This window comes from Erythrolamprus reginae, chromosome 7 (genome assembly GCF_031021105.1).
Source record: "Erythrolamprus reginae isolate rEryReg1 chromosome 7, rEryReg1.hap1, whole genome shotgun sequence".
In the NCBI taxonomy this organism is placed as follows: Eukaryota; Metazoa; Chordata; class Lepidosauria; order Squamata; family Dipsadidae; genus Erythrolamprus; species Erythrolamprus reginae.
The window spans coordinates 15135990-15163764 of NC_091956.1; the positions used below are offsets into that span (position 1 = coordinate 15135990).

Sequence of the window (27775 nt, forward strand, 5' to 3'; positions counted from 1 at the left end):
AGTGTTAGTCAAAATAGTCAAGATAGACTGAAACTCCGGAGGCAAGGAAGAAATATCAGCCGGAAAAGCCTGAGGATCCCTGAGGCCCTGAACAGGTTCTGCTGGGGGAAATCCTCGGTAATAACTGGCTCCTCTGGACCTAAAACCCCATAGGTTAGATAGGGGTGGATTTAGGTTTGGCTCATCCAGGGATAGCCCAGGTACCCAGGAGGGAGGCAGGTTAGAGGCCTCCGGGAGGTAGGGTTGATATGCATTTGGGCCTGCACCTTAAAACGTTAGGCTGATTTATCATTATTTTTTTGTAGGGCTAGGTCCCTTCTCTTCTCAGCCCTAGTGGGCTTGGCTAAAGGTTGAGAGCCTGAGAAAGAGGAGGAAGAGGCCTGGGGAAGCTCAGAAGGATTACCAGTAGGCCTCACCTCTTAGGAACCTTTGGTAGTGCCTCTCTTGGGAAGGGAAGCCATAGTCTGAGCAATTACAGAAGACAAGGCTTGAGCCAATAAAAATAGGGGGGAGAAGAATTATTTTGTGGAATTCCCAAGAGGATAGGTGACCCTGCTCCTAGGCTCAGGAGCTGCTGCGCCTTAAGAGGCAATCCTGGACGGTACCAAGAGTTCATGTCCTTAAGTGCAGCGTGGCAGGCCTCGCTAACTTAACTTTAAGAAAAACCAAGGCACACTGGTTGGAGGCCACTTCCGTGGAGAATAGGCCCGAGGGAACTCACAGCGACGACTCCAGGGTCAGGCGGCGGGCTGTAGGCACTAATGGCCGACCCCTTAGGGCAGAACCGAAAGTGCAACTTACTGGGCGTCAGAGCCTTGGCGCCAAAATAACTGCTCCGTTATTTGAAAAAGGAGCGACTAAGCCCGGGAGACAAATCAAGTCCCACACCGCGGGAGGTAAATAGCCCTTAATTATTTTTAGTCGAAAGAATAAAGCTTGCTCTCGGCAGGACCTCCAAGGCCGGAATTAACAAAACGGCCGCGGCTGCAGCATGGAGGGAAAAAACCGCGAATGGCTGAGCCGCTAACTTCTCCCCCAACTCAAAGCCCTGTAGGGCTGAGAAAGAAACTGCCGGCAAGCTAAGTAATGGAAAAATCTTACTTGCTATTGAAGAGAGATCGAAGGGAAGGTGTTTTATAGAGAGGAACGAGCATTCACACAACATCCGAGGATGCGAACTGAGCGAATTCTGGGGAAGGGGCGGATCCAGCAGTCTTTTTTAATACTAGGCTCAGTTCCACCGGATTGGACAGGAGCAACCCATGTGACTGCTGGACCCACTCCTTCAGTACGGAGAAAAGCCTTGCCTTCAATCTCGAAACGGTCAAGAAATTCTTGGGCGGCACTGATTCTGTCAATTTTGTATGCTTCAGTAAGCATCATGAGGCCCCATCGCAGCAACGTTCATGCCCTTAGCATTCAGGTAGCGTATGACAGCATGCACTTCACACTTGGGGAAAAACAGAATGAGGACGCTCATCTCCAACCTTCACAACGCTACTGACCACTGGCACTGCTCGTTCTCTTCCGTTGGCTTCCCGCTACACTATAGTAATACCAACTTCCCCGGCGAAAGCTACATGCCTTGTAGCTTTACTTTCCAGATAACACTCGTAGTTTGGGACAAGATTTCAAGGTCAAAGTTGGGGACCGGGTGTGCTCTTTTCACTAAGAGACTTTCCTGGGTTTAAGTCGTTTGTGTTTGGAGTGCCAAGGAATGGATTTTGGTGGAGCACGTTTGAAATTGTGTGCTGAATCAGGGGGTTCATCTTTAAATCCTCCTTTTTAAAATGTCTTGCTATTTTGTAAGAATTGAGTGAAAGAAATACAGGTTTACTGGCTGATTTAGAGATGCCCATGTTAAATTAAAGCTCTCAGGTTGTATTAGGTTTCCCCAATTCTCATACTGCCCACAAATGAGAATATAGAAATTCTGTATGATGGTGCTTTTTTCTTTTATTATTTTCAAACTGATATTATTGATACAGGGAAGAAAGCCTTGCTTTGATGATTGCTATAGTTTTATCATTAATTTATTTGGCTTCTTTTAAAAAATAGCCAAAAAAATAAACATTTCCACCTACTGGTTCCACTGAAAACAAATTTCTACTATTATACTTCAGGAATATAAGCTCATTAAAAAAATCCTTATATAATTGAAATTACATTAGTACAAGTTATCATACTTAAACCAAAGAGACAATGAATTATTTTTACACAACTGGAGGTTTTGTTGGACAGTAAAGCGTTTCATAAGCAGAGAGTTTGGGGGGGGGGGATAAAAGATACATTTTAGGGGGCTGTATTCAATTTGAAAGACCTTGGAGGGGCAGCCAAGACAAAGAGCACTGCACACACACACACACACAAAGGATTCATAAAGAAAGAATCCAAAGAATTATTCACAATAATTATATTCACCATACCTTAGGGGGGTTAAAAGGATACGTTTCTGGAATTTTTATTTCTAATTGATATCTTCCTCCTATAAAAACCAGAACATATAACCACTAAATACTTATCAGACATCAATTTATGACAGCAATGAACTTTCCTTTAAGTTAAATAAACAGTAAGATTTTAAAAGTTTGCTTTGGTTCTAAGGCAGTATGTACAGTAGCTGAAAATTGAAATGGTACCTTCCAGCATGTTTACCGCTACCACTGTAAGTGTTACATAGAGATTACTCAGTTTGCAAACCCCTTGGGGTAGAAATCCTTTAGTGCATCAGGTGTAGTACCACAGTAATTATTCTTATATCTTCCTGTTGCCTTTTCCCCCAAGAGAAACGCTCTTGGCACACGGGCACAATTTACTAAAAGCTGTAATAAAAACCCTCCACTTGATTAAATGAAAGCAAGACCGTTCCAATATTCCAGCGACAATTTAACAAAGGAGTAAACACAAATTTGCCCCTTGTTAAATTGGAGTAGCAAATCTCCCAAGGATGCCCCCCCCCTAGAGTAGAAACGCAGCAATGATCACAATTTGGAATGTAGAAAAGATTGAAGACTGTCAGTAGAAGATCTAGAGAACGGGAATGTCCCAACCTTGGCAACTTTTAAGATCTGTGGATTTCCACTCGCAGAATTCTCCAACCAACCCATACTTAAAATTGACAAGGTTGGCGAAGGAGAAGAAGACCTGAAAGGTATCTCTTCTGAAGAACGTTCCTTCCCAACCAAAACAAAGCGTTTAAATATGATGTGTCTCCCCAAGACGGAAGCAATGCGTAAACTGTTTTATTCGGTAACTGCCTACTTAAAAAAAAAACTGAGAAAAAGAAGACGAACGGGATGGTGACCATCCATCCAAACACGATTCATTTTGCTTCATCAAAAAATAGTCCTCCTGAGAAGAAGGCTGTTTCTGAGTCATCCTTCCTGAGGCTATCCATAAGACAAACTAGAAGCTATGCGGAATGACAGTCTGACAAAGGCCAAGAGAGAAAGAACGCAGAAGAGGGGGGGGGGGGAGAAAATAACAGATTATGAGTGACTTCTCTGAAAGCAAAACTCTACCAGTGACAGGAACCCAACAGGAACTTTATGGCCATTATTTCTTGAATATTTGAATGTCTACTTTCTTGAGTAGGTATTCAAGCTTTCATCATCTAGCCTAAGTACAGAGATTTTCTAGCTGGAGCTATGATCAACCACTCAGCCTATATAGGACCCTCTACCCTTGTCTACACTAGGGGTCTCCAACCTTGGCAAATTTAAGACTTTGTGGACTTCAACTCCCAGAATTCTCTAGCCAGCGATGTCTGTTTCCTTTTCTCTTACCAACTAAAGTGGAGAGGTTGCAGAGGAAGGGATTATAAGAGAGTAAGTCATGCTGGCTGGAGAATTCTGGGAGTTGAAGTCCATAAATCTTAAAGTTGCCAAGGTTGGAGACCCTTGCTCTATAGAAAGACAAAAAAAATCTGAATGGGGATTTCATTATTTTTAAAGAAGAAGAAAAATATACTCACAAAAGAAGACCACGAAACAACTATATTAAAAGGAGCTACACCAATAAAATCAGGTCTGCCAACTATTTTCAATGAACATCCAACTCCTTAAATTAAGAGTGGGGAATGCTAATCCCTTTATGACTTATCTCTTTAAAATGTTTCAGCCTGAAGATGGCAAATGTGATTTTTCCAAAACATTGCAAAGACACTCAAAATAATACACATGAAAAAACCCCAAATGATATATATGGAAACGACTTGCTTTATACGCGCAAAAAGAGACAGATCTGAATGCACTTCAACTTTCTAAGTATTCACATGTCAACAGATACCCACCAGCTGCTTGGAATTTTGTTGCTAAGCTGAATCAAGGAAGAGAAGGTGAGAAGAGAAAAAAAATAAATTGAAAAACCCATCCAGCAGTTACATTTCCAGTGCAAAACTTTAAACCTCTAGACAGCGGGTTCCCTTGCCCACAAATGGCAGCTCCTAACACAAACCATTTTGGATGCTTGTCTGGAATGGAAATTTGGGGTACTTTTTACAAGCTGAGAGTTTTCTAGAAGCAGGGACCGATATTCAGAATTCTATCTGTATTCTGGGAATCGCTAAAATTCTCAGGATTGAAATAGGTGTATCTTGATGAAGCCCAGATAACTGGTTTAGGGAAACAGAATACAACATATTTTTTTTGCCTGCTGTATAGCTATTTTATTAATGTAAAACTTATAATGACTGAATGCTCTTTTAAATATTTAGGATGTTCTGACTGGTGAATTAAGCCAAATTTCCACACCCACACCCACACGTGCGCAAAAAACCACACCATAAGAATGGCTAGCATTATGGAACAGCTTGAATACTATAAACCAGAACACAACTTTTAGTTATCCTGCACGAATGATTAACTTTAAGGGTAAATTACATTATTGATATTTGCAATATATTTACGGTGTTTTGCAAAATGAGACATATTGCACTTACAAGCTTTATGAATTAATAAGATGATTAGAAAATCTTAGATTGGCAGAAAAAAAATAGACTTACCTTCATACGGTGTGTCTGGAGGCCCGGCTATTTCTCCTCTTAGTTCTGTAAAATTTTCATCTACAAGGTCTACTTTAATTTGATTTTTGTTCGTCTTAAAAATAAAGCAGAAAAAAAAAACCATTTAGAGGATTTACTATTCATTGGATCCTTTGTTTTTTTCCCCCCCATTGAAAATTAAGAGAGATGAATTTGCTATGTACGTTTGTTTTCATAATTGTCTTTTAATTTCAAATTTAAGCCCAATCCTTTCAGTTCTTCTTTACGTTGATCAAGTACTCAATTGTAATTGACACACTAGATTCGCAGGAATCCTTCCAGGAACTGCTAGAAAAAAGCACCAGAAACCTAAAGTTGTGTAAACCACGTGGTGTCATTTGGAACTGGCCTCAACTTTTGATACAAGGAGCATCTTCAATATTCTTCACATCTTCACAGTAGTCAAGCCATGATTCCTTCGACTCCTGAACAATCAATAAAAGATATCTCTAATTTCTGTAATTGCACTAACAGTCTATACCAGTGATGGAGAACCTATGGCACATGTGCCACAACTGGCATTGCAGAGCCATATCGCTGGGCACGCAGCTCAGGGACCAGTATGCATTTACGTGCCGGCCAGCTGGTTTTCGGTCCTTCTGGGCCCACTGAAAGTTGGGGAACATGCTGTTTCCAGTTCCGGAAGGGTGTGGAAGGCCCATTTTTTTGCTCTTCTGAGACTTCAGAATCTTTCTAGGAGTCTGGTGAGGGCAAAAAGCCCCCTCCCCCCCCAAAATGGCCTGTTTGGAAGTTGGGAAATGGGCCATTTCTGGCCTCAGGAGACTCTTTCTCATTTTCCCCAGGCTTCTAGAAAGACTCTGGAGCTTGGGGAGAGCAAAGAAATTGGTTGCCGATCAGTTTCTGGTCACAATTCAAAGTGTTGGTTATGACCTATAAAGCCCTTCATGGCACCGGACCAGATTATCTCAGGGACTGCCTTCTGCTGCACGAATCCCAGCGACCAGTTAGGTCCCACAGAGTGGGTCTTCTCCGGGTCCCGTCAACCAAACAATGTTGTTTGGCGAGACCTAGGGGAAGAGCCTTCTCCGTGGCGGCCCTGGCCCTCTGGAACCAACTCCCCCCAGAGATTAGAATTGCCCCCTCCCTCCTTGCCTTTCGTAAGCTGCTTAAAACCCACCTCTGCCGCCAGGCATGGGGGAATTGAGATACACTTTCCCCCTAGGCCTTTAAAATTTTATGCATGGTATGTCTGTATGTATGATTGGTTTTTATATAATGGGTTTTAACTGTTTTTAGTATTGGATTACTGTATACTGTTTTGTTACTGTTGTTAGCCGCCCCGAGTCTGCGGAGAGGGGCGGCATACAAATCCAATAAATAAGTAAGTAAGTAAGTAAGTAAGTAAGTAAGTAAGTAAGTAAGTAAGTAAGTAAGTAAGTAAATAAAATAAAATAAAATAAAATAAAATGGGACCTCTGGTCCAATCGGAAGTTGGCAAAAGGGCCATTTTCTGCCTGATCGCTTTTTACACTGGGACTGTGACAGCAAACACCACCACCACCCACAAAATCACAGCAATCACATGCCCAGTGTGTGACTGTTGAAAGTCTAAATCTGGGTTATAAGTATCTTGGATCCCTCATAACTTCAAAATGTAATGTGATGACCCGGGGCGTGGCACAAAGGCAACACAGCCAGAGAACTGGTATGAGTCCCTTTATTGGCACCAACTTTGCCCCCAACGTCCCATTTGCTCTTTGGCCTGGAGAAAAGCCTCCTAATGTTGATGCAAAGAGCTCCACCTCCGGGTTACACTCAAGCAGCAAACGATTCATCAATATCTACTCCGCTAGGCATTGATACCTAAATCTTAGGACATGCCTAATTTTCCAACATTCATTTGTTGAAGATTAAGGCGTGTTCAAAAGTTGTGCCATGTCGTGGGGATTGTAAAGGTATTTTTGGTTAATTTAATAACCAAAGACACGTTTGCTAAGTTAATTATGTAAACATCGTAACTTTTTTTTAATTACACAATTTTCTTTATTTACAACATATGACACACATAACAAAGACATTTAAAAAACAGTGGACTTTGCGTGACGAATCTGTATTACGTTTCTCATAATACTTATTCATTATTATGTAGCTAATACTTACAAATCATTCATAGTTTCTATACATTGTTTTTAAATAAATCTTTCCTTTCTTTCTCTTTTATCCCCCACATTTAACTCTAATCTTTCTTTTTCATTTATTTTTAGTCTTTTTTCTTTTTGACCACAATTCTTAAGGTTTTCCTTTTTTCCAGCCAGCTATAAAACCTACCCCGGCATTTATAATAATCTGAGTCATCTTTATTGTTTTAATTTGAATGTTAATTTGCCCATTTCAGCACACGCCGTTATTTTTTCAATTATCTCTTCTTCCGTAAACATCATAATTTTTAACATTTTGCTTGTTACATTTAATATACTTTAAAGCAAAACTAGGGACGGTATTTGTGGGAAAATCAAAGCTATCCTTTACACCTGTAAAAGGGCTGGGGTTTTGAATTTTCTTTTAGCAAAATTCCTCGAAAGGGAAAAGCATGCAAGGGAAAAAGGAGTCAACAATTTACCTTGAGATTTTGACTGCGTTCACAAAGGTGCTTTTTATTTGATTATAAAATCAAAGTTCCATTTTATTGGAGATGTCGTATTGGCACCTCTGGGAAAACCCGAATCTGAAGAGCTTCCGGGTTTTCTCCACCCAAACAAAAGTTCAAAGTCCTTGCCCAGCACCCATACCTCCATCACATGACCCAAAATCAATGCCCTGTCCCAACTGGAGATGCCTCCCAGTCACACCCCTCCAAGTGCAAGGGGGAGTGGCCTTGACTCTTGGACAAAGGAATGTTGTTAGGACTACATCTCTCCCAGCTCCATGCAACCCTGCAGGTCTCCAGTTCCCACAGCGCCAATTTTATTTATTTATTTAGTTAGTTATTCGACTTCTACGCCACCCAATCCCGAAGGACTCAGGGCGGCTTACAATAATAAAAATACAATATAAATAGATACAACGCAATAAAAAATAAGTTGAACATTATCTAAAACTAAAACATTATCTAAAATCTAAAACCCCATTAAAAGTTATTTTAAAAGTTGGACACAATCATACACATGCACGCCATTAGTAGAATTGGCCATCAAGAGTTGGAAGTAAATTTATTGCCCCCAGGCCTGCCGACAGAGCCAGGTCTTTGTGGCCTTTATGAAAGGCCAGCAGGGTGGGAGCAGAATGGACATCAGGCAGTAGTTGGTTTCACAGAGCCGGGGCCGCCACAGAGAAGGCCCTCCCCCGTGGTCCTGCTAACCTTAGTCGACGGGACCCGGAGGAAGGCAACTTTGTGGGCTCTAATTGGTCTCTGGAAGGTATGTGGCAAGAGACAGTCACATAGATAGTCTGGCCCTGAGCCACACAGGGCTTTATAGGTAATAACCAGCAAGCTAATATATACAGGTAAAACCCGGTAATAACCGGTAAAAATGTGGAAAACCTGAAGATCCAAGGCCCAAAATTGTCTTCAGTTGTCAGGGGTTTGTTCAGCCTCTGGAAAAAGCACCTTTGGGACAACCATGATCCGGATGAGTAAGAATCCCCATAGACAACTGGGTTTATAATGGAACTTTGTTTGTTTATAAAAAGTGTAAACTGGGGTATAGTTTGGTCCAGGCAAAGGTGACCAGCGCAGGCACAAGCGCGTCACCGTGAGATTCGGCTGCTGCGCATGAGCCGGAAGCCAAATCTCGTGTGAGGATGTGTGCGCCAGCGACACTTTGGTGACTTTCTTCATATTTTTGCTTCTATGCATGCACGGAAGCAAAAAAAATCGGCGAAAATCTCGCAAATCTCGCTCACACTCGAATCCTCACGCATGGTTTTGTTTCTGGCACATGTGTAGAAACTGAATCTCACGCCGACGCACATGCCCGCCGGTCAGCTGCAGCTGCAAACACAGCTCCATTTTTGCTAGCGGGACGCCAGATGCAATCCGCTACTGGTTTGATCTCATTTGTATATATCCTAAACCGGAAAATGAAGTCTGCTTATGATTGAAGGAATCAGATTAGGTAAGGGGAGGAATGCAAATTCTCTCCCCAAATCCGTCTGCAGATTCAAATTAAATAGCAACCTACCGGTAAGTCTAATTGGTCACTTCATTGAAAATGGAAATCCTTCATTTTCCTTGGGAATGTGTCATTGCCTTCCTATTGTTTTTAAATCATGTGATACACTCCATGGGCTGCCTGCTTACCGCCTGTGCCTAGCTTTGTCACTATCCCTAATTCATTCATTCATTCATTCATTCATTCATTCATTCATTCATTCATTCATTCATTCATTCATTCATTCGACTTCTATGCCTCCCAATCCCAAAGGACTCAGGGTGGCTTACAACAAAATTTATGTATTTATTTATTTTATTAGATTTGTATGTGGTATACGTTAACTGTATATACAAATACAGTTAACAATAAAAAGAAGTCTAATATAAATTAAAACAATAACCCCAGTAAAAACTCACAACTCAGCAATCCAATCAACGCGACATACCATTCAATACGATTTGGCCATGAAAGATTTAAATTCATGGCCTCGAGGCCTGCCGGCAAAGCCAGGTAGGTCTTCATAACCTTTTGGAAGGCCAACGGATTATATTTGACAGATTTATACAAGTATGATGAAGAAAGTAATGAAAGGTTTATTTTTTAAATAATACACTCCTTTTTCAATTGTGCTGCTTTTCCTAAAAAGCATAAACATATTTGTTTGGGGATTTGGTTTCTCACAGTTCAATTACAATAAATCAACTCCCAATGTATCTCCTCTTAGTCAAGTTCAAAAATGCGGGAGGCCATTACAGCCTCAATGATTGACATAGAGATGGCCATGCCACCCAGCCCCCCCCCCCCCCAGGTCAAACAGCCCTCAAGGAAATTGATTTTGTCACCCGCTAGTCTAGATGATACTTAAGTTTTCTGGGTGTGTTGGAAACATAAACGTAGTCGGGATATGGTATAAGTCTTTATACTGTTGTTTTTCCTGGAACAATGACAAAGTTTCCCATGATCCTTTGGTGCTTCTCAAAGTGGCTTCAGTTTATATCCATTTCTTTGACTGGTTAAACACCACTTAAACGATGCTTCAATAACATTACAATCATTTAAACCAGTGCTCCTCAAATTTATTTATTTATTTATTTATTGGATTTGTATGCCGCCCCTCTCCGGAGACTCGGGGCGGCTAACAGCAACAATAAAACAGTGTACAATAGTAATCTGATACTAGAGATGATTAAAAAACCCATTAATATAGAAACATAGAAACATAGAAGACTGACGGCAGAAAAAGACCCCATGGTCCATCTAGTCTGCCCTTTTACTATTTCCTGTATTTTATCTTACAATGGATATATGTTTATCCCAGGCATGTTTAAATTCGGTTACTGTGGATTTACCAACCACGTCTGCTGGAAGTTTGTTCCAAGGATCTACTACTCTTTCAGTAAAATAATACTTTCTCATGTTGCCTTTGATCTTTCCCCCAACTAACTTCAGATTGTGTCCCCTTGTTCTTGTGTTCACTTTCCTGTTAAAAACACTTCCCTCCTGAACCCTATTTAACCCTTTAACATATTTAAATGTTTCGATCATGTCCCCCCTTTTCCTTCTGTCTTCCAGACTATACAGATTGAGTTCATTAAGTCTTTCCTGATACGTTTTATGCTTAAGACCTTCCACCATTCTTGTAGCCCGTCTTTGGACCCGTTCAATTTTGTCAATATCTTTTTGTAGGTGAGGTCTCCAGAACTGAACACAGTACTCCAAATGTGGTCTCACCAGCGCTCTATATAAGGGGATCACAATCTCCCTCTTCCTGCTTGTTATACCTCTAGCTGTGCAGCCAAGCATCCTACTTGCCTTTCCTACTGCCCGACCACACTGCTCACCCATTTTGAGACTGTCAGAAATCACTACCCCTAAATCCTTCTCTTCTGAAGTTTTTGCTAACACAGAACTGCCAATGCAATACTCAGATTTAGGATTCCTTTTCCCCAAGTGCATTATTTTACATTTGGAAACATTAAACTGCAGTTTCCATTGCTTTGACCATTTATCTAGTAACGCTAAATCATTTACCATATTACAGACCCCTCCAGGAATATCAACCCTATTGCACACTTTAGAGTCATCGGCAAATAGGAAAACCTTCCCTACCAAACCTTCCCCTATGTCACTCACAAACCAAGCATACATACATACATACCATGCATAGAATTGTAAAGGCCTAGGGGGAAAGAGGATCTCATTTCCCCCATGCCTGATGGCAGAGGTGGATTTTAAGTAGCTTACGAAAGGCAAGGAGGGTAGGGGCAATTCTAATCTTTGGGGGGAGTTGGTTCCAGAGGGCCGAGGCCGCCACAGAGAAGGCTCTTCCCCTGGGTCCCGCCAAGCGACATTGTTTGGTTGACGGGACCCGGAGAAGACCCACTCTGTGGGACCTAACTGGTCGCTGGGATTCGTGCAGCAGAAGGCGGTCCCTGAGATAATCTGGTCCGGTGCCATGAAGGGCTTTATAGGTCATAACCAACACTTTGAATTGTGACCGGAAACTGATCGGCAACCAATGCAGACTGCGGAGTGTTGGTGTAACATGGGCATATTTGGGAAATCCCATGATTGCTCTCGCAGCTGCGTTCTAATAGTGGGGCACCCCCCCCATTGGGGCACGGACCGATGCCAGGGGGGCATGTGACCCTGGGGAATGTGGGGTTCTTTTGCCACAGGGAGTTTGCACTGAACAATACCACACAGCACAGAGCAGGAGATATGAAGTGCAAACCCTTAACAGACACCATGGAAAAAATATTTAACAGGGATGAAAAGAAAGGAGGAGAGAGACGGAGATAATGAGACAAATGTTAAGTCTCCTAAAAGCTAAGATGAGGAAATATGATGAAGCGTTTACAGTCGTTCCTTGACATTCGTGGGAGATACGCTCGAAGACCGCCCGCGAAAGTCAAATTTCTGCGAAGTAGAGATGCTTCCTTCCTTCCTCCCCCTCCCTCCTCCATTCCTGGTTTTACTTACCCCCAGAACCCGCAGGGGCAATGGGGCGGCAAGCTGGGGGCTTTGCTGCGCCGCAGCAGTAAGGCTCAGCTTCAAGTGAAGTGTACCAATGCTCCGAGAATTAAAGGGGAGGGATCAGGAGGCTGGGGCGGAAGCAGAGCTTTTATTTAAAGAAGCAGGACGGCTGAGGTGAGAGGGTAGGAGAGTTAAAACGCACAGTATTGTACGTTGGGCAGCTGCAGGAAAACATTTACACGTTGAAAGAAAAACGCGGATTATTTTTTAATTAATATTTTTTGAAAACCCATGGCATAGCCTTTCTGCGACAGTTGGACCCGTGAAAGTCAAGGGATCACTGTATAGCGCTTGGCTTCACTATGACTACGGTGGGAGACGAGGAAGGACCGGTATGTTTATCGTGCCTAAAAATGTTGGCAGCGGACAGCATGAAGCCAAATAAATTAAGGTGTCACTTAAACACATTAGACCTCAATCATGCTGATAAACCACTTGAGTTTTTCTCAGAGAAAATGTGCTGAATATTGCAAACAATTGTCCTGGTGGAGAGTTGGAGGGTCATGAGATATTTACTTCTTCCCGGGAAGGGGGGAGGAGAGTTACAGAAAATAATTGAGAAGCTTCATTTCAAACATTTCCAGCACGTTTTTATATAGCCAGCCTAAACCCTCCCCAATATTTCCATCTGAGCACAAGGACCATATGACTGCAAATGTTATTGCGTAAAATAATGTTGTTAAACAAGTCACTCTGGTTCACTACAACTAATTTGCCGCTCAGTAGTCTTATGGCCTTTGACAGACGTAGCCGCCTAACCTTTATAAATACATATTTGGTGGTATGCGTCTGCAAATACGAGGAAGAACTCAGGAAGAACTGGAGTAGAAAGAATGCTTCAAGAACCTAGAAGCAATATAGTGCACTCATTTTTCATTTTTTTAATGGAGATGAGTCCCCTCCAAAAATCAACTAACACCCAACAGTATCCCACATGTTGTTGCTGCGGAGGAGGTAATTAAACTCCTTTCAAAATTGCAGATTGTGAATAATAAAAATTAAATATTACCCTTTGCAGTTGTTATTTATAGCCTCCATTAAAGTACACCTCAATAATTTTTCCTCTTCCACAGTTTAAAGCCAGATTGACTTGTCTTAAGAAATTCTCCATCTATTGTTATTTTATACTGTCTTATCTAGCACGGCCTTTGGTTGAGATGGGTAGCTGTATAAATTTGATTAATAACTGAAATAAATTTCACCAAACAGCTACAACAAACAGTCTTTGCACTAAATTAGTGTTTTAGCTTCTTATCTCAGGGCAAACCCTCAAGTTCCTATTAGCAGACGTTTTGCTTTCAATTGTCAAGCAATGTCGTGAATTTATTTAAAAATGTCTTTGTTGGCATTTCCAAACCTTGACCCAGCAGGAAAAAAAAATCCCATTGCAATCGGCATCCTTGGTATAATTCAGCAAAAGTTTGTCATTTGCGCCCATTTATATCGTTTATGTGACGCATGTTACCTGACGAGGTACTTACACCACTGTGTAATTTGCAACATTTAGACAAAATCAATCTTTTATACGCAAGCCTGCGTTTCCAAAAGAAACAACAGACCCCCATGATTTTTGCCCTTCTCTGTTTCTTCTAATATCTAGCAAATTTGGTGATATCAGGGTTTTTTTCACATTTATTTTGATTCACGGTTTATTGGATTGTTTTAACCCCATAATTGTGCTGGTGTCGTGGGAATTATCGTCTGCTGCTTTAAAATAAAACAGCAAATGGATTTAAAAAATGCTTATGGCTCACTCACAAATCCCATCAATGTCAATTCCGTCAGTGTTACAAATCTAGAGGCTGAATGATCAAGAAGAATCTGACTTTTACATTGTTTGGGATAAACTTTATATATGGATAGATAAGAATAAGTTGAAAACAAGCTAAAGAAAACGGTATGGATATAATTAAATGTTATTGACATTTTTTGCTGTTGTTAATTAGTTTGATTTAAAGACTTAAGACTTTATTCTTTTTTCTGTATTAAAAATTGACTTCAAGAAAAGAGGGGTAATTGTAACCCCTAATATGTGTTTAAATGTTTGTAAGTTTGTATGTCTTTTTTATTCAAAATCAATAAAGTTTATTTAAAAAAAAACAAATCTAGAGGGTACAAATGAGCTGCCAAACAGTCAGTCAAAATTTCTACCTGTTAATTTATTTTGGCATTGCTATAAGCTGCCTTGAGAACACTTACTTTTTAAAGTAAACACCTGAACATCACCACCACCACCACAAAAACAGCTTGAAATTTTTGGTTGAAATGATCAGTTGTGCACAAGGAAATGTGAAAGTACATTAAGAGGATATGGACATGCCAATAAAACAGCCAGTGTTCATGAGAATAGGCGGATTTTGCTTAATGTAAGATGAATTGGCTTTTCCCACTAGATTTAAGGGAGAAAAAAACAGATTTCATTGCCTTTTTAAGAGAATTATACAGCTAACATTATGGACATTTGTGCATAGGCAGCCTTCCGACTTAACCATTCATTCAGTGGTTATTTGAAGGTGATGATGGTAAGTCGAGGTTATCTGCATTTCCATTTTTTTTTGTGGCACTATCTCCCTTATTACCTGAACTGCTTTTCTAGACATATCCCCGTCTCATTTATGATCCTAGTGCCTAACGGTTCCAAAATGTCTTAGAGCAGGCAATCGAATTCCCACAAAACCTGCCACCCTGTTCTAACTTCTAAAACGTTGGATAGAAAACTGATCCAATACATGGAAAGGAATTAATTTTATTGTACTGCATTAAAATAATAATAATAATATGGAAGAAACATAGAAGATTGACGGCAGAAAAAGACCTCCTGGTCCATCTAGTCTGCCCTTACACTATTTCCTGTATTTTATCTTAGGAGGGATATATGTTTATCCCAGGCATGTTTAAATTCAGTTACTGTGGATTTACCAATCATGTCTGCTGGAAGTTTGTTCCAAGGAAGAAATAAAATCAAACTTCTCTCCTGGTTGTATTTTGGAAATGCTCTTATAGACTGAGCATTCCCAATCTGTTCAATTGGGATGTTTATTTTGTAATCATAAATTATTCTGTAACAATAAATCATAAAACATCTGTTTCTCGTGGATCTATATTCTTTGGTAATATACAATAAAAATATTGTCATTTTTGCAGTTAGTTTACAACAGGGATCTCCAAGCCTGGCAACTTTAAGACTTGTGGACTACAACTCCCAGAGTTGAAGTCCACAAGTCTTAAAGTTGCCAAGCTTGGAGACACCTTGGTTTACAAAATATAGCTTTCCCAATACATTCCCCAGTACTGTATATCGTTTTTTAATGCACCCCAAAGCACACAGTCAAGAAAGAAAATTCTTCAAAAATTTTTGAACAAGACAAGTTAACAGCACATCATTTTGTAGAAAATTCTTGAGCTCTAACGTATGTACAAGTCAACTCCAAACTAGCTGCCTGGGAATACAGAGATGCTTATTCTTAGGAGAAGTGGTATGGGACAGGAGCCAAAAATAGAATGCAAAGATAAAAGGTCTCATTTCTATTGAATTTTCATGCTAGCTACTTTCTTGAGTACAAACTTTAAACCAGCTTCCCTATGGCAAGAAGTTTTGTCATTTTCTTCTTCCAAACTGGGAAACTTGGTTTTCACAAAATTTTGCATTTGAAATCAATTAGATGAAGAATGCAATTTTTATATTAGCATTCTGTTAACATCAGTACTAGGAAAAATAACTCTGATAGCATCGTAAGAGTAATGCTCACTTTCTCAAAAATAGCCAACAAGTACCTTTCCCCTGCCTTGATGGTTTTCTCTACATTGTGAGTTTGCAGATTGCCTGTTTGAATTTTAATATAATTGTTTACGGAAAGTAGCCTTCAAATGACTGGATTATTTTGCAAACACAAGATCTGCTAAAATTAATCCATTCTAGGGTAGAGTTGAGTATGTTTCATCTTTATCGCAGTTTGCATACATTTCTAATTGGCTTGAACTTGAAACTTTAATGTTCCTGAAAAGTTGTATATTATATAGTGGTCTACATAGGCCGCAGAACATATTTCTGCCTCCCTTTAGTCTACTATGCTGATCACATTTTTTATTCTAGAGTTGTGTTTGTGATACTATACAGCACTACTTTAAAATTACATGTTTTTGGTTTCCTTCAATTTTGTATTCCACGAAAGGCACATTACTGTTAAAATTTATAAACGAGATATATTGCAATGTCAGTCGTATAACCCACTGAATATGTCATGCTGTTCACAGAATGGTAACAGCAAAGTGCAATTATTAATTTTTTATAATGCTAAATTACTGAAGCTTCATGTAGTTATTGTATTTAGTAAATGCAGACAAGGGAAGTAATGTTGTATTCCCCTTTTGCACAGATGTTACAAATTATAGTTTGATAACATCTAACTACGCTTTGAAATGCCAACAACCTATGGAATAGTTAAAATGATGGAAATTTCTTGCAGAAAAATTGTGATGTTATTTTTTTCTCCACTGAAACCCTAACATTTTTAGAAATAGACACAATCAAATTTAAAGCTGTAAATATCCCCTTTCAGATAATCATTCTTAGGAAGCAGGTCTGTAAATCAGGTTAGATGTGTTGACTTAATGAACTCAATCTGTATAGTCTGGAAGACAGAAGGAAAAGGGGGGACATGATCAAAACATTTAAGTATGTTAAAGGGTTAAATAGGGTTCAAGAGGGAAGTGTTTTTAACAGGAAAGTGAACACAAGAACAAGGGGACACAATCTGAAGTTAGTTGGGGGAAAGATCAAAGGCAACATGAGAAAATATTATTTTACTGAAAGAGTAGTAGATCCTTGGAACAAACTTCCAGCAGACGTGGTTGGTAAATCCACAGTAACCGAATTTAAACATGCCTGGGATAAACATATATCCATTGCGAGATAAAATACAGGAAAAAAGGGCAGAGTAGATGGACCATGAGGTCTTTTTCTGCCATCAGTCTTCTATGTTTCTATGTTTCTAACTCAGGGGTCGACAAAGTTGTTCAGAATCTAGGAGCCAGCCAAAAAATTTAGGAGCCAGAATTTTTTTTAAGCAAACTTGGTTTTTTGCCGAGTCTCCACCTGACATCGCTTTCACCCCCTCCCCCCCGGCGCAGGCCTGGCTCCGCCGAGCCGGCTCTGCTGTACTCCCGTCGGGATCCGAGGGGAGACCGTTAGTCAGAAACCGAAACAGAGAAGAAGGAAAGGGAGACCGGGCCGGGGACGCGGGTGAGGGGGGAGGAGGGGTTACTGGTCGGAAGTCACCGCGCACGCGGCCGGAGGAGGAATGAACAAAACCTCACGCCGGGAGGGGAGGGGCTTCCGCTTCTCTCCGAAGGCGGGTGAGCGGCCAAGATCGGAGCGTATGTGTGCGGTGGGGGGGAGTGAAGGGGTTCGAGTAGGAGGCGGAATGGAGGCAAGGGGGGGAGGGAGAGACGCACGCAAGCGCAGGGGACGCTGGGAAAGCAGCTCGCTCCGAGGTTGATGGGCGGAGCTACGGAAGCCAAGATGTACCATTTCTGGGCGTAAACACAAGGCGGGAAAAATATACTGTATACCAGTGATTTTCAACCTTTTTTGAGCCGCGGCACATTTTTTACATTTACAAAATCCTGGGGCACACCACCAACCAAAATGACACAAATCTAATAAATAAATAAATAATAAATAAATACATACATACATACATACATACATACATACATACATACATACATACATACATAAATAACCCCCTCATATATACAATCCCATGTAACATCCCCTTATAAATACAGTCAATCATCAATCATCCCTCCTGAAATTTATACCACTGTCTCATTTCTGGGTACTTCTCCTGTCTTTCCCCCTTTTCTCTCTCGTGTTTCTCATTTCTCTCTCTTCCTCCCTTTTTCCCTCATTCCTTCTCCCTCTCACTTCTCCTCTTTTTCCATCCCTGTCTCTCTCCCCCCCTTATGTGTGTGTATGTATACACACTCCAACCATTTCCAAAACCAGTTGAGGGCTGGGGTTTTTTTCTCTTTTATCCTTTTCAAAAACAGGTGTGGGCTGGGGGGGGGTTTCTTATTATTTGGGTGCTTTTTACCATATGCTTCAAGAATCACCTCTCTCTCTCTTTTGTTTCACTCTCCTCTCATTCTCTGCCTCAATCATTTTCTCATTTCTCCTTTTTTCTCCCCTTTTTGTTCTCATTTCTCTCACTCTCCTTTCCTCTCCCTATCTGTCTTGCTTTCTCTCTCTCTTGCTATCTTTTTCTCTCTCTTGTTCTCTTATTTTCTCTCTCTCTCTTGTTCTTTCTCTCTCTCATGCTTTCTCTCTCTTGTTCTTTCTCTCTCTGTTGCTCTCTCTCTCTTATTTTCTCTCTCTCTCTCTCTTTCCTTTCTCTCATTCCCTCTTTCTCTCTATCCTTTCTATCTCTCACTCTTTCCTTCTCTCCCTCCCTTTCTCTCTCTTTCCATTCCCTCTTTCTCTCTATCCTTTCTATCTCTCACTCTTTCCTTCTCCCCCTCTCTTTCTCTCTCTTTCCTTTCTCTCATTCCCTTTCTCTCTATCCTTTCTATCTCTCACTTTTTCTTTCTCTCCCTCCCTTTCTCTCTCTTTCCTTTCTCTCATTCCATCTTTGTCTCCTGGGGCTGACTGCGCCTGCCCTGCACCCCCCACCGCGGAGGGAAAGCATTTGGCATCGGCACCGCCAACCCCCCCCCCCTCCACAAGCAGCAAAAGCCTCTGCGACTGAGCCGGAAGGCAAACGGCGCACCCCACCGCTTAGGCTTTTGCTGCTCCTGGGGGGGGGAGGATTTTCTACTCCCCGCCCCCCCGGCAGCCAAACGTCGCTGGTGCAGGAAAGCAGCATGTTAAAAGGCGCGCTGCTTTCACGGAAAACAAACCCGGCTTTCCTGGCAACGGAGGATGACAAGCAGGATGAAGCGGGGTGGAGCAACGCGAGGCTCAAGCAGGCAGCTTCCGCGCGTTTCTTTCAGCGGAAGAGGAGGAGAGGGAGCGGATCGGGCGGGCGGGGGCTGCGCCTTCTACTGCCGGCGCCTCCCCGCCCCCCCCCCAGGCAGGCAGGGGAATGGGGACTGCGCGCCCATGGAAAAGGGCACGCAGGGGGGGTATTTTGGGGTGCGCGGGTAGCGGCGGCGGCGGGCAATAGCCGGGGGGCGGCTTCTGCAAGTGGGAGCTCCAGGGCTGAAGCCTCAGCCCTGGAGCTCCCACTTGCAGGAGCCACCTCGCGGCACACCTGGCCATGTCTCGCGGCACACCGGTTGAAAAACACTGCTGTATACATACAGTACAGCAGGCAACATTTTCTAGGCGCCAGACAACATTTTCTAGGCGCCACTGGCGACCAGGCGCCTGGGTTTGTCGATCCTTGTTCTAACTCAATATATTAATCATGTTCACCATCTTCTCCTTACTTATAAACACTTTAGGAAGCCTCAATGATTGAAAATGGTAATTTTCTAATTCAACTTTTTTGGGGCAAAACCCACCGTGCAGAATTTTTAAAAAATGAATTAAAAATTAATCCAGCTTTAGGACATTATATTTTCCAGGAAATCTTGCAATTTCCATTGCGTATTTAAAATACTGCACAAAAAGGGTTTTTAAAGTGAAACTTATTCCAGGTAAATGGAAATAAAACCGTAGCTATATACTTAAGAAAAAAAAACTGAATCAATGTATAAAGAGGCATTGCTATGTTAAGTAAAATTTATAGACATGTCAAAACGCAAGCACACATCCCATTGATCCGTTTTAAATTTTTCATTGTGTTTCAACATTTTATCACATCACCTACAGCCAGTGAATTTTTACTCCCACACTGTGGTTGTGGCTTATTTTGTGGGTGTGGCTTGATGAACATGTGACCAAGTGGGAGTGACTTTATTTATTTATTGATTGATTGATTGATTGGATTTGTATACCGCCCCTCTCCGGAGACTTGGGGCGGCTAACAGCAATAATAAGACAGTGTACAATAACAATCCAATACTAAAAATGATTAAAAACCCATTAATATAAAAAGCCAAACATACATACAGACATACCATGCATAAAATTGTAAAGGCCTAGGGGGAAAGAGCATCTCAATTCCCCCATGCCTGGCGGCAGAGGTGGGTTTTAAGTAGCTTACGAAAGGCAAGGAGGGTGGGGGCAATTCTAATCTCTGGGGGGAGTTGGTTCCAGAGGGTCGGGGCCGCCAGAGAGAAGGCTCTTTCCCTGGGTCCCGCCAAGTGGCATTGTTTAGTTGACGGGACCCAGAGAAGACCCACTCTGTGGGACCTAACTGGTCGCTGGGATTCGTGCAGCAGAAAGCGGTCCCTGAGATAATTAATGATCTTGTGACGGGGTGGCTTAAAGGTTATGTGACCGGTTTAAAGGTGGCCAACTTGACATCACTCATGTCAAGGGTTTGGGTTAGGGTACCTGGCCTCTCCTTGCCTCAAAGAGATACAATTTCCCTATCTATTTACTATTATTGAACATTCAAAATATACTATTTAATTCTATGCACATATGCCATATGTGTACATACATGTTACACACACACAAAATATACATTATCTACTATATAAAATGTACACACACACACACACACACACACAGAGCTCTTCTAAAATTATACACATTCAACTTCATTTACTGCAATAGGAAAAACATATCCAGAGCCCAGAAGGGAAAAAAATAATATAATATAATATAATATAATATAATATAATATAATATAATATAATATAATACACTCAAAAAAAATAAAGGCAACACTTAAACAACACAATATAACTCCAAATAAGTCAAACTTCTGTGAAATCAAACTGTCCACCTAGGAAGCAACACTGATTGACAATCAATTTCACATTGTCAGCACATTCAACTTTGTACAGAACAAACTATTCAATGAGAATATTTATTCATTCAGATCTAGGATGTGTTATTTGAGTGTTCCCTTTATTTTTTTGAGTAGTACTGTATATATATTCCATCAGAAGGAAAGACAGGAATATGTGGTCATCTCTGGTTGGTATTTTATCGGTGTTCAGGAAGAACAAAATTATTATGACTAAGACAGGGATGGAACAAGAATTTCTTAGTTGTAAACTAAACTAGTATTGAATATTGAGTAGTATCTGGTTCAAAACACTTCACATTTTGTGAAAGTAACTGAAAATAGTACTGACCTAGTAGAAAATAGGACTAAGAGTACCACTCTGAATACATTGGAGTAAGACCAACCTACAAATATAATATAATGCTAAATTTTTCACTATTATCAGTTCCGCCAACTGATATTAGAATATGTTCTTAGTCCACTGAGATACACAGATCTGAGTGAAGAGTTAAAAATCCTTTGGAAAGAATATCATGCTAATTGATAATACATAGCATCAACAGAATATACTTTTAAATGAAAGAATGCAGGTCCCTTCCTCAATTTTTACCATCTATTACAGGGGTCGGGAACCTATGGCTCGCGAGCCAGATATGGCTCTTTTGATGGCCGTATCTGGCTCGCAGACAGGGCTCCTAGCACTGAGCTCCCGCTCGCAGCTGTCCCCTGGCTCCTGCTCGATGCCACGGTTTTTGGCGCTGTCCTGCTGGGCCCCAAAGACGGAAGGCAGGAAGAAGGAGAGCTCCATTCTTCTCGCCTTTTTCCCGCCTTCCGTCTTTGGGGCACAGCAGGACAGCGCCGAAAACCGCGGCATCGAGCAGAAGCCGGGGGACAGCTGCGAGCGGGAGCCCCAGGAGGGAAGTACCGGCAGCGCCCCGCCCAGCTGAAGCTGCACTGGCGTCGGCGGCAAATGTCCTTTGTGGCCCAGTGGGAGGGGGGGGGGGGATGCAGCGGCCGCAGGCAGTCGCAGGGAGATGGCGGCGGCGAGAGGGAGCTCCAGCTGGGCTGGGGGTTCGGGGGGGCCATGAACGCCGCCCGGAGCCAATGGCTTCTTTTGGGCTTACTTGAATTCCTGCTGCTGGTAAGCGCGCGCGGGTGGCCGGGTGGGAAGGGCGAGGCGCGAGGGGGAGGCAAGTGGAGAAGCGGAGAGAGAGAGAAGTGGACCAAAAGAAAGAAAAGGGAAAGAGAGGGAGGGAAAGAGAAATGGAGAGGAAGGAAGGAGGGAGGGAGGGGAGGGAGGGAGAGAAGGAAGGAAGAGAAAGGAGGGTAGAAAGAGAGGGAGAGAGAGAGGAGAGAGAAAGGAAGAGGAGAGATAGAAAGGAAGAGAGAGAAAGAAAGAGGGATAGAAAGAGAGAGAGAGTGAGAGATGCTCAGTGAGCCTTTCTTTGAAGTTGCCTTTCTTTCTTTCTTTCTTTCTCTCTTTCTCTCTTGCTCTTTCATTCTTTTTTCTTTCTCTTGCTTTCTTTCTTTCTCTTTCTTTCTCTCCTTCCTTCCCTCCTTCCATTTCTTTCATTCCCCCTCTCTATTTTTATTTCTCTTTCATTCTTTCTTTCTCTTGCTTTCTTTCTTTCTTGCTCTTTTTCTTTCTCTCTTTTACCTTCCCTTCCTCTATTTCTTCTTTTCTTTCTCCTTCCTACCTTCTTCCCTCCCTCCCTTCCTTCAGTCCTTCCTCTCTTACTCTCCCCTTTCATAAGTTTCCTTGCTTCCTTCCTCTGTTCCTGTCCCTTCCCCCTTTCTTTCTTTCTTTCTTTCCTTCCTTCCCTCCCTCCATTTCTTGCTTTCCTTCTCCTTCCTCCCTTGTTTCCTCCCTCATTCCCTTCTTTCACTCCTTCTTCTCTTACTCTCCCCTTTCACACCTTTCCTTGCTTTCTTTGCACCCTTCCTCTGTTCCTGTCCCTTCCCTCTTTCCTTCCTTCCTTCCCACCCTCCGTCCATTCATTCACCCATTCCTCTCTTGATCGCCCCTTTTACCATTCCTTCCTTCCTTCCGATGTGGGCCTGGGCCAGCAGAGTAGTTTGCTTTTGCACCCCGTCTCGAGCTCCCTTGGTGCCAACCCGGCCCTCCCCACTTCAGAGAGAAGGGGGAGAAAGAGAGAGAGAGAAAGAGAAAGATAAAAAGAGAAAGATAGAGGGAGGGAGAGAAAGAGATAGAAAGAGACAAAGAGAGGGGGAGAGAAAGAGAGAGAGAAAGAAAGAGAGAAAGGGAGATACGTACGGCTCTCGCGGAATTATATTTCAAAATATGTGGCGTTTACGGCTCTCTTAGCCAAAAAGGTTCCTGACCCCTGATCTATTATATACATATTGAGAGGAATCTTTTTTTAAAAATAAAATAAAAATAAAACATCTTCTCAATGAATTCTCATTCAAAGAGCAGTGTTACTGGTGAACATTTTAAATATAAAAGAGTTCTTTTAACCAATGGTTTCTATAAGTTATACTTACATCTTATTCTTTCCATATCTGTATTATAGGGAAATACATGTGCTCCATCTTAAATGTATTCGGTTTCAATAATTTTTGAAATAGTTTCTCTAGTGTAGCATAGTTTTCCACAGTATATGCATTTTAAAACACCATCCCATGCATTGCATTAAACTGTGTTGTTGATTTGTTTTCGTCTTAGCATTCTGTACACCAAAGGCCAACAAACAGACCATAGCTTAAGGCTTACTCACTACAATTAAATAGACTACACCAACTCACAGGTCTTTGTAATTTCCTTCCTTCCTTAATGCTAATTCATAATTCTGGCTTGCTCAAGCTCTTAACAAACCTGTAAAGGTCCAAGGCAAGATTAGTGAAAAGGACTAGGGATTGGCCTCAAAAAGCCACACAACTACTTGCTTACCTGAATTCTAGCTTATTCCACAAACTATGGTTTTTCTAACCTGCCTAAGCATGAAGTATACTATGAAACCTGGCCTATTTTACATACTCTGATGTTTTACTCTTTCTGTGTTCACACACATACACCTGAATTACAGAAAACTGTGCCCATTACACCAACATCAGGAAAATTTATCCGAAGACCCCTGATTCTGTCATGATAAACCCTCAGCAACAAGGGCACACAACACTACTTTTAACTTAAAATTCCCACTGGAAAAACTCCTCTGACCTGGTTCAGATTCCCTGGTCAACTGGATGGAATAGCAGACCTGTCCCAACCTAGATAAAAGAGTGCTGGGCCTGGCTTCTTTATTAGATTCCGTCCTGCCATTATTACATTATATATAACTCAAGCTGGCAAACCTAACACTCCTTCCTCCTCCTATTTTTCTGTGAAATTTGGTAGGTCAGGCTGAGAAAGAGTCACCCAGCTACCTTTCATGGTTAAGGCAGAACTAAAACTCACCGTCTCCTGGTGACTGATTCAAAGTCACCCAGCCAGCTTTTATGGCATACACAAAACTAGAATTCCCATTCTCCTGGTGAATGGCCCAAAGGAACCCAGCTACCCTTCTTGCCCAAGGCAGGCCTAAAACTAAGTCTCCTGAGGACTGGCCCCAAGTCACCCAGCCAGCTTTTATGCCATACACAGGACTAGAATTCCCAGGCTCCTGGTGACTGGCTCAAAGGAACCCAGCTACCTTTCTCGGTCCTAAAACTCACCATCTCCCTAGGACTGGCCCAAAGGCACCCAGCTGTCTTTTTTGTGGCTTAAGGAGAAACTAGAACTCCCATCACCAAGTACCTAGCTGCTGGACTAGAACTTGCAGTCTCTTGGCAACTGGGCCAAAGGCACCCAGCTACCTTTCTGGGACGTAAAACTTTCTGGGGCCCAGACACCCAGCCAGATTTTATGGCTCATGGAGGAACTAGAACTCCCATCAACTAGCTACCGGACTAAAACTCCCAGTCTCCCAGTGCCTAGCCCAAAGACACCCAGTTACCTTCCCTCGGGGACTGAAACTCACCATCTCCTGAGGACCGGCCCCAAAGGCACCCAAGCCAGCTTTTTATGTGTGTGGCTTTAAGCAGGAACTAGAACTTCCGTCACCCGGTACCTTCTTTTTTTCCTTCAAAGAAGCAAATGAAACTCACCACCTCCCAAGGACTGGCCCAAAAGGCACCCAAGCTGGCTTTTTTCCCATGTGTCTTTAAGGAGGAACTAGAATGCCCATCACCCAGCAGCCGGACTAGAACTACCAGTCTCCCAGTGCCTGGTCCAAAGGCCCCCGGTTACCTTTCTCGGGGCCTGAAACTCACCATCTCCCCAGGACCAGCCCCAAAGGCACCCAAGTTGGCTTTTTTGTGTGTGGCTTTTAAGCAGGAACTATACTGCTCAAAAATAAAAACAAAAAATAAAAGGAACACTCAAATAACACATCCCAGATCCCAATGAATGACATATTCTCATGGAACATTTCATTTGCACAACTATTCCATTTGCACAACAGCATGTGAAATGGACTGTCAATCGGTGTCACTTCCTAAGTGGACCATTTGATTTCCCAGAAGTTTGATTGACTTGGAGTTATACTGTATTCTGTTTTTTTAAGGGTTTCCTTTATTTTTCTTGAGCAGTGTAGAATTCCCATCCCCGGTACCTTCTTTTTTTTCCTTCAAAGAAACAAATGATACCTCACCCCCACACCTCTAACATGAGGCCTGACATGGGGGGGTGGGAGGATATCCATCCCTTGAAAGAAGAGTTCCTCTCACATGGTTGGCGATGGGGGGAAGCCCTTCTTGGCCAGGCCTTCCCCCCCCAACCCCCAAATTTACCTCAGGCGTTGCTTCTCCCCGTCCTGTCTGCCTGCCCCCCCTCAGCGGACGCCCCTCAGGGGGTTTTCTCCCCCACCCCCGTAATCAACGATAGAAGGAGGAGCGACACCAGGTTCGCCTCAGCCCCGGGCGGGCCAGGAGCCCCGAGCCGGCATGAGCTCCTCACAGCCGCCGGGCGAGTTCTGAGGGGAGAAATTGTGAGGAGGGGGGGAAAGGATGAGGGGGGGTGTAAAGCCTGACCTCCTCGCTCTTCAGCACTTCTTTGAACTCCCGCTTGATCCGCTGCACCGCGATATTGGCCATCTCGGCAGCGGGACCCGCCGTCACCCAGGTCGCTCCCGCCGCTGAGCCGGCCGCCGCCAACCGTCACCACCACCGCCGCCACCGCCGCGGGAGAAGCTCCGGCGGCCCCGTTCAAAATGGCGCCCGCGCCGAGCATGCGCGTTGCGCCCTTTCCCGGAGCCGGCCTCTTCCTCTCTCCGTCACAGTGGAAGGGGAGGGGTGGGGGAGGCGCGACGCAGCCGCCGGTGGAGGAGGGCGGGGCCTCCGAAAGGTTGAGGTCGACGTGTCGTCACTCGGTCCGCGACGCCGTCGCCTTGGCAACCGGCGCCGTTGTTCTTTACTGAGGAGAATCGTCGAGGGACGCTTTTTTCTTTCTTCCTCCCGAGGTTGACGGTCCTCGAGCGAGGGGTTTCCCTCATGGCTCTGGTGAGGAATTCTACCGCTCCAGGCGCCTTGGTTTACGTTTCGGCCTCCGGTTTGGTCTTGGAGCCTGTCGCTCGGACGCCGGGGAAGGCTTGAGGCCTAGTCAGGTGGGTGCAACTGCCCTCTGAAAGGCTGATTGAGGGGTGGGGGGGGGAGTGGCAGATGGCAAGCAGGGCCGGGTATTTGTGTGTGTGGGTGTTGGAGAATAGAGATTATATTCTCTATTAGAATTGAATTGAATTCTTCATTCGCCAAGTGTGATTGGACACATAAGGAATTTGTCATTGGTGCCTATGCTCTCAATGTACATTAAAGAAAAGATGCATTTGTCAAGAATCATGAGGTACAACCAGTGAAGGGCTACCAAAATTTTTACTACAGTAGTACCTCTCCTTACAAACTTAATTCGCTCGATGACCAGGTTCTTAACTAGAAAAGTTTGTAAGAAGCAATTTTTCCCATGGGAATCAATGTAAAAACAAATAATACCTGCGATTGGGGAAACCACAGAGTGGGTGGAGGCCCTGTTTCCTCCCAGGAGATTCCTAGAGAGGCCCCATGGAGGCTTCTCCACGCCTTTTTCAGCCCTGTTTCCTTCCAGGAGATTTCTAGAGAGGCCCCACAGAGGCTTTTCCCCACATCTTCTACCTCTGTTTCCTCCCAGGAGATTCCTAGAGAGGCCCTGCAGAGGCTTCCCCCTGCCTTTTTCGGCCCTGTTCCCTCCCAGGAGATTACTAGAGAGGCCCCACAGAGGCTTCTCCCTGCCTTTTCCGGTTACAATTTCAGAGACTTGGGTTTGTAAGTGAAAAATGGGTCTTGAGAAGAGGCAAAAAAATCCTAAACACCCAGTTCTTATCTAGAAAAGTTCGTAAGTAGAGGCTTTCTTAGGTAGAGGTATCACTGTATTTGTGTGTGTGTTGGAGAATAGGGATTCTATTTTCTATTTGAATTGAATTGAATTGAATTCTTTATTGGCCAAGTGTGATTGGACACACAAGGAATTTGTCATTGGTGCATAGGCTATAACAGTGTCCATAAAACAAAAGATACATTTGTCAAGAATTATGAGGTACAACTAGTGAAGGGCTACTAAAATTTTTACTACCACACTGTGGACGTGGCTTATTTTGTGGGTGTGGTTTGCAGGCCATGTGACCAGGTTGCTGGCCATGTGACCAGGTTGCTGGCCATGTGACCAGGTAGGGAGTAGCTTGACGATCATGTGACTTGACCAAGGATTT

At 42.9% G+C, this 27775-nt stretch overlaps 2 protein-coding genes across 5 annotated transcripts in view; one reads left to right on the forward strand and one right to left on the reverse strand.

The window, feature by feature from the left end:
* UBE2K (ubiquitin conjugating enzyme E2 K) overlaps positions 1 to 26322 on the reverse strand; it is a 42220-nt gene extending 15898 nt beyond the window's left edge. Inside the window, exons 1-3 of the mRNA XM_070757106.1 lie at positions 26070 to 26322; positions 5003 to 5096; positions 2427 to 2485 (exon numbers count right to left, since the gene is read on the reverse strand). Of these exons, the coding sequence (XP_070613207.1) occupies positions 2427 to 2485; positions 5003 to 5096; positions 26070 to 26132 (216 nt within the window). The 5' untranslated portion in view covers positions 26133 to 26322. The remainder of the gene's footprint in view (positions 1 to 2426; positions 2486 to 5002; positions 5097 to 26069) is intronic.
* A 46-nt stretch (positions 26323 to 26368) lies between these two features.
* Positions 26369 to 27775, forward strand: part of SMIM14 (small integral membrane protein 14) — a 52038-nt gene continuing 50631 nt past the window's right edge. The window contains exon 1 of one of the 4 annotated variants that reach the window (XM_070757108.1): positions 26369 to 26641. The gene's annotated coding sequence lies outside the window, so the exon portion shown is untranslated. The remainder of the gene's footprint in view (positions 26642 to 27775) is intronic. The other 3 variants (XM_070757109.1, XM_070757112.1, XM_070757111.1) reach the window with 3 other exon arrangements.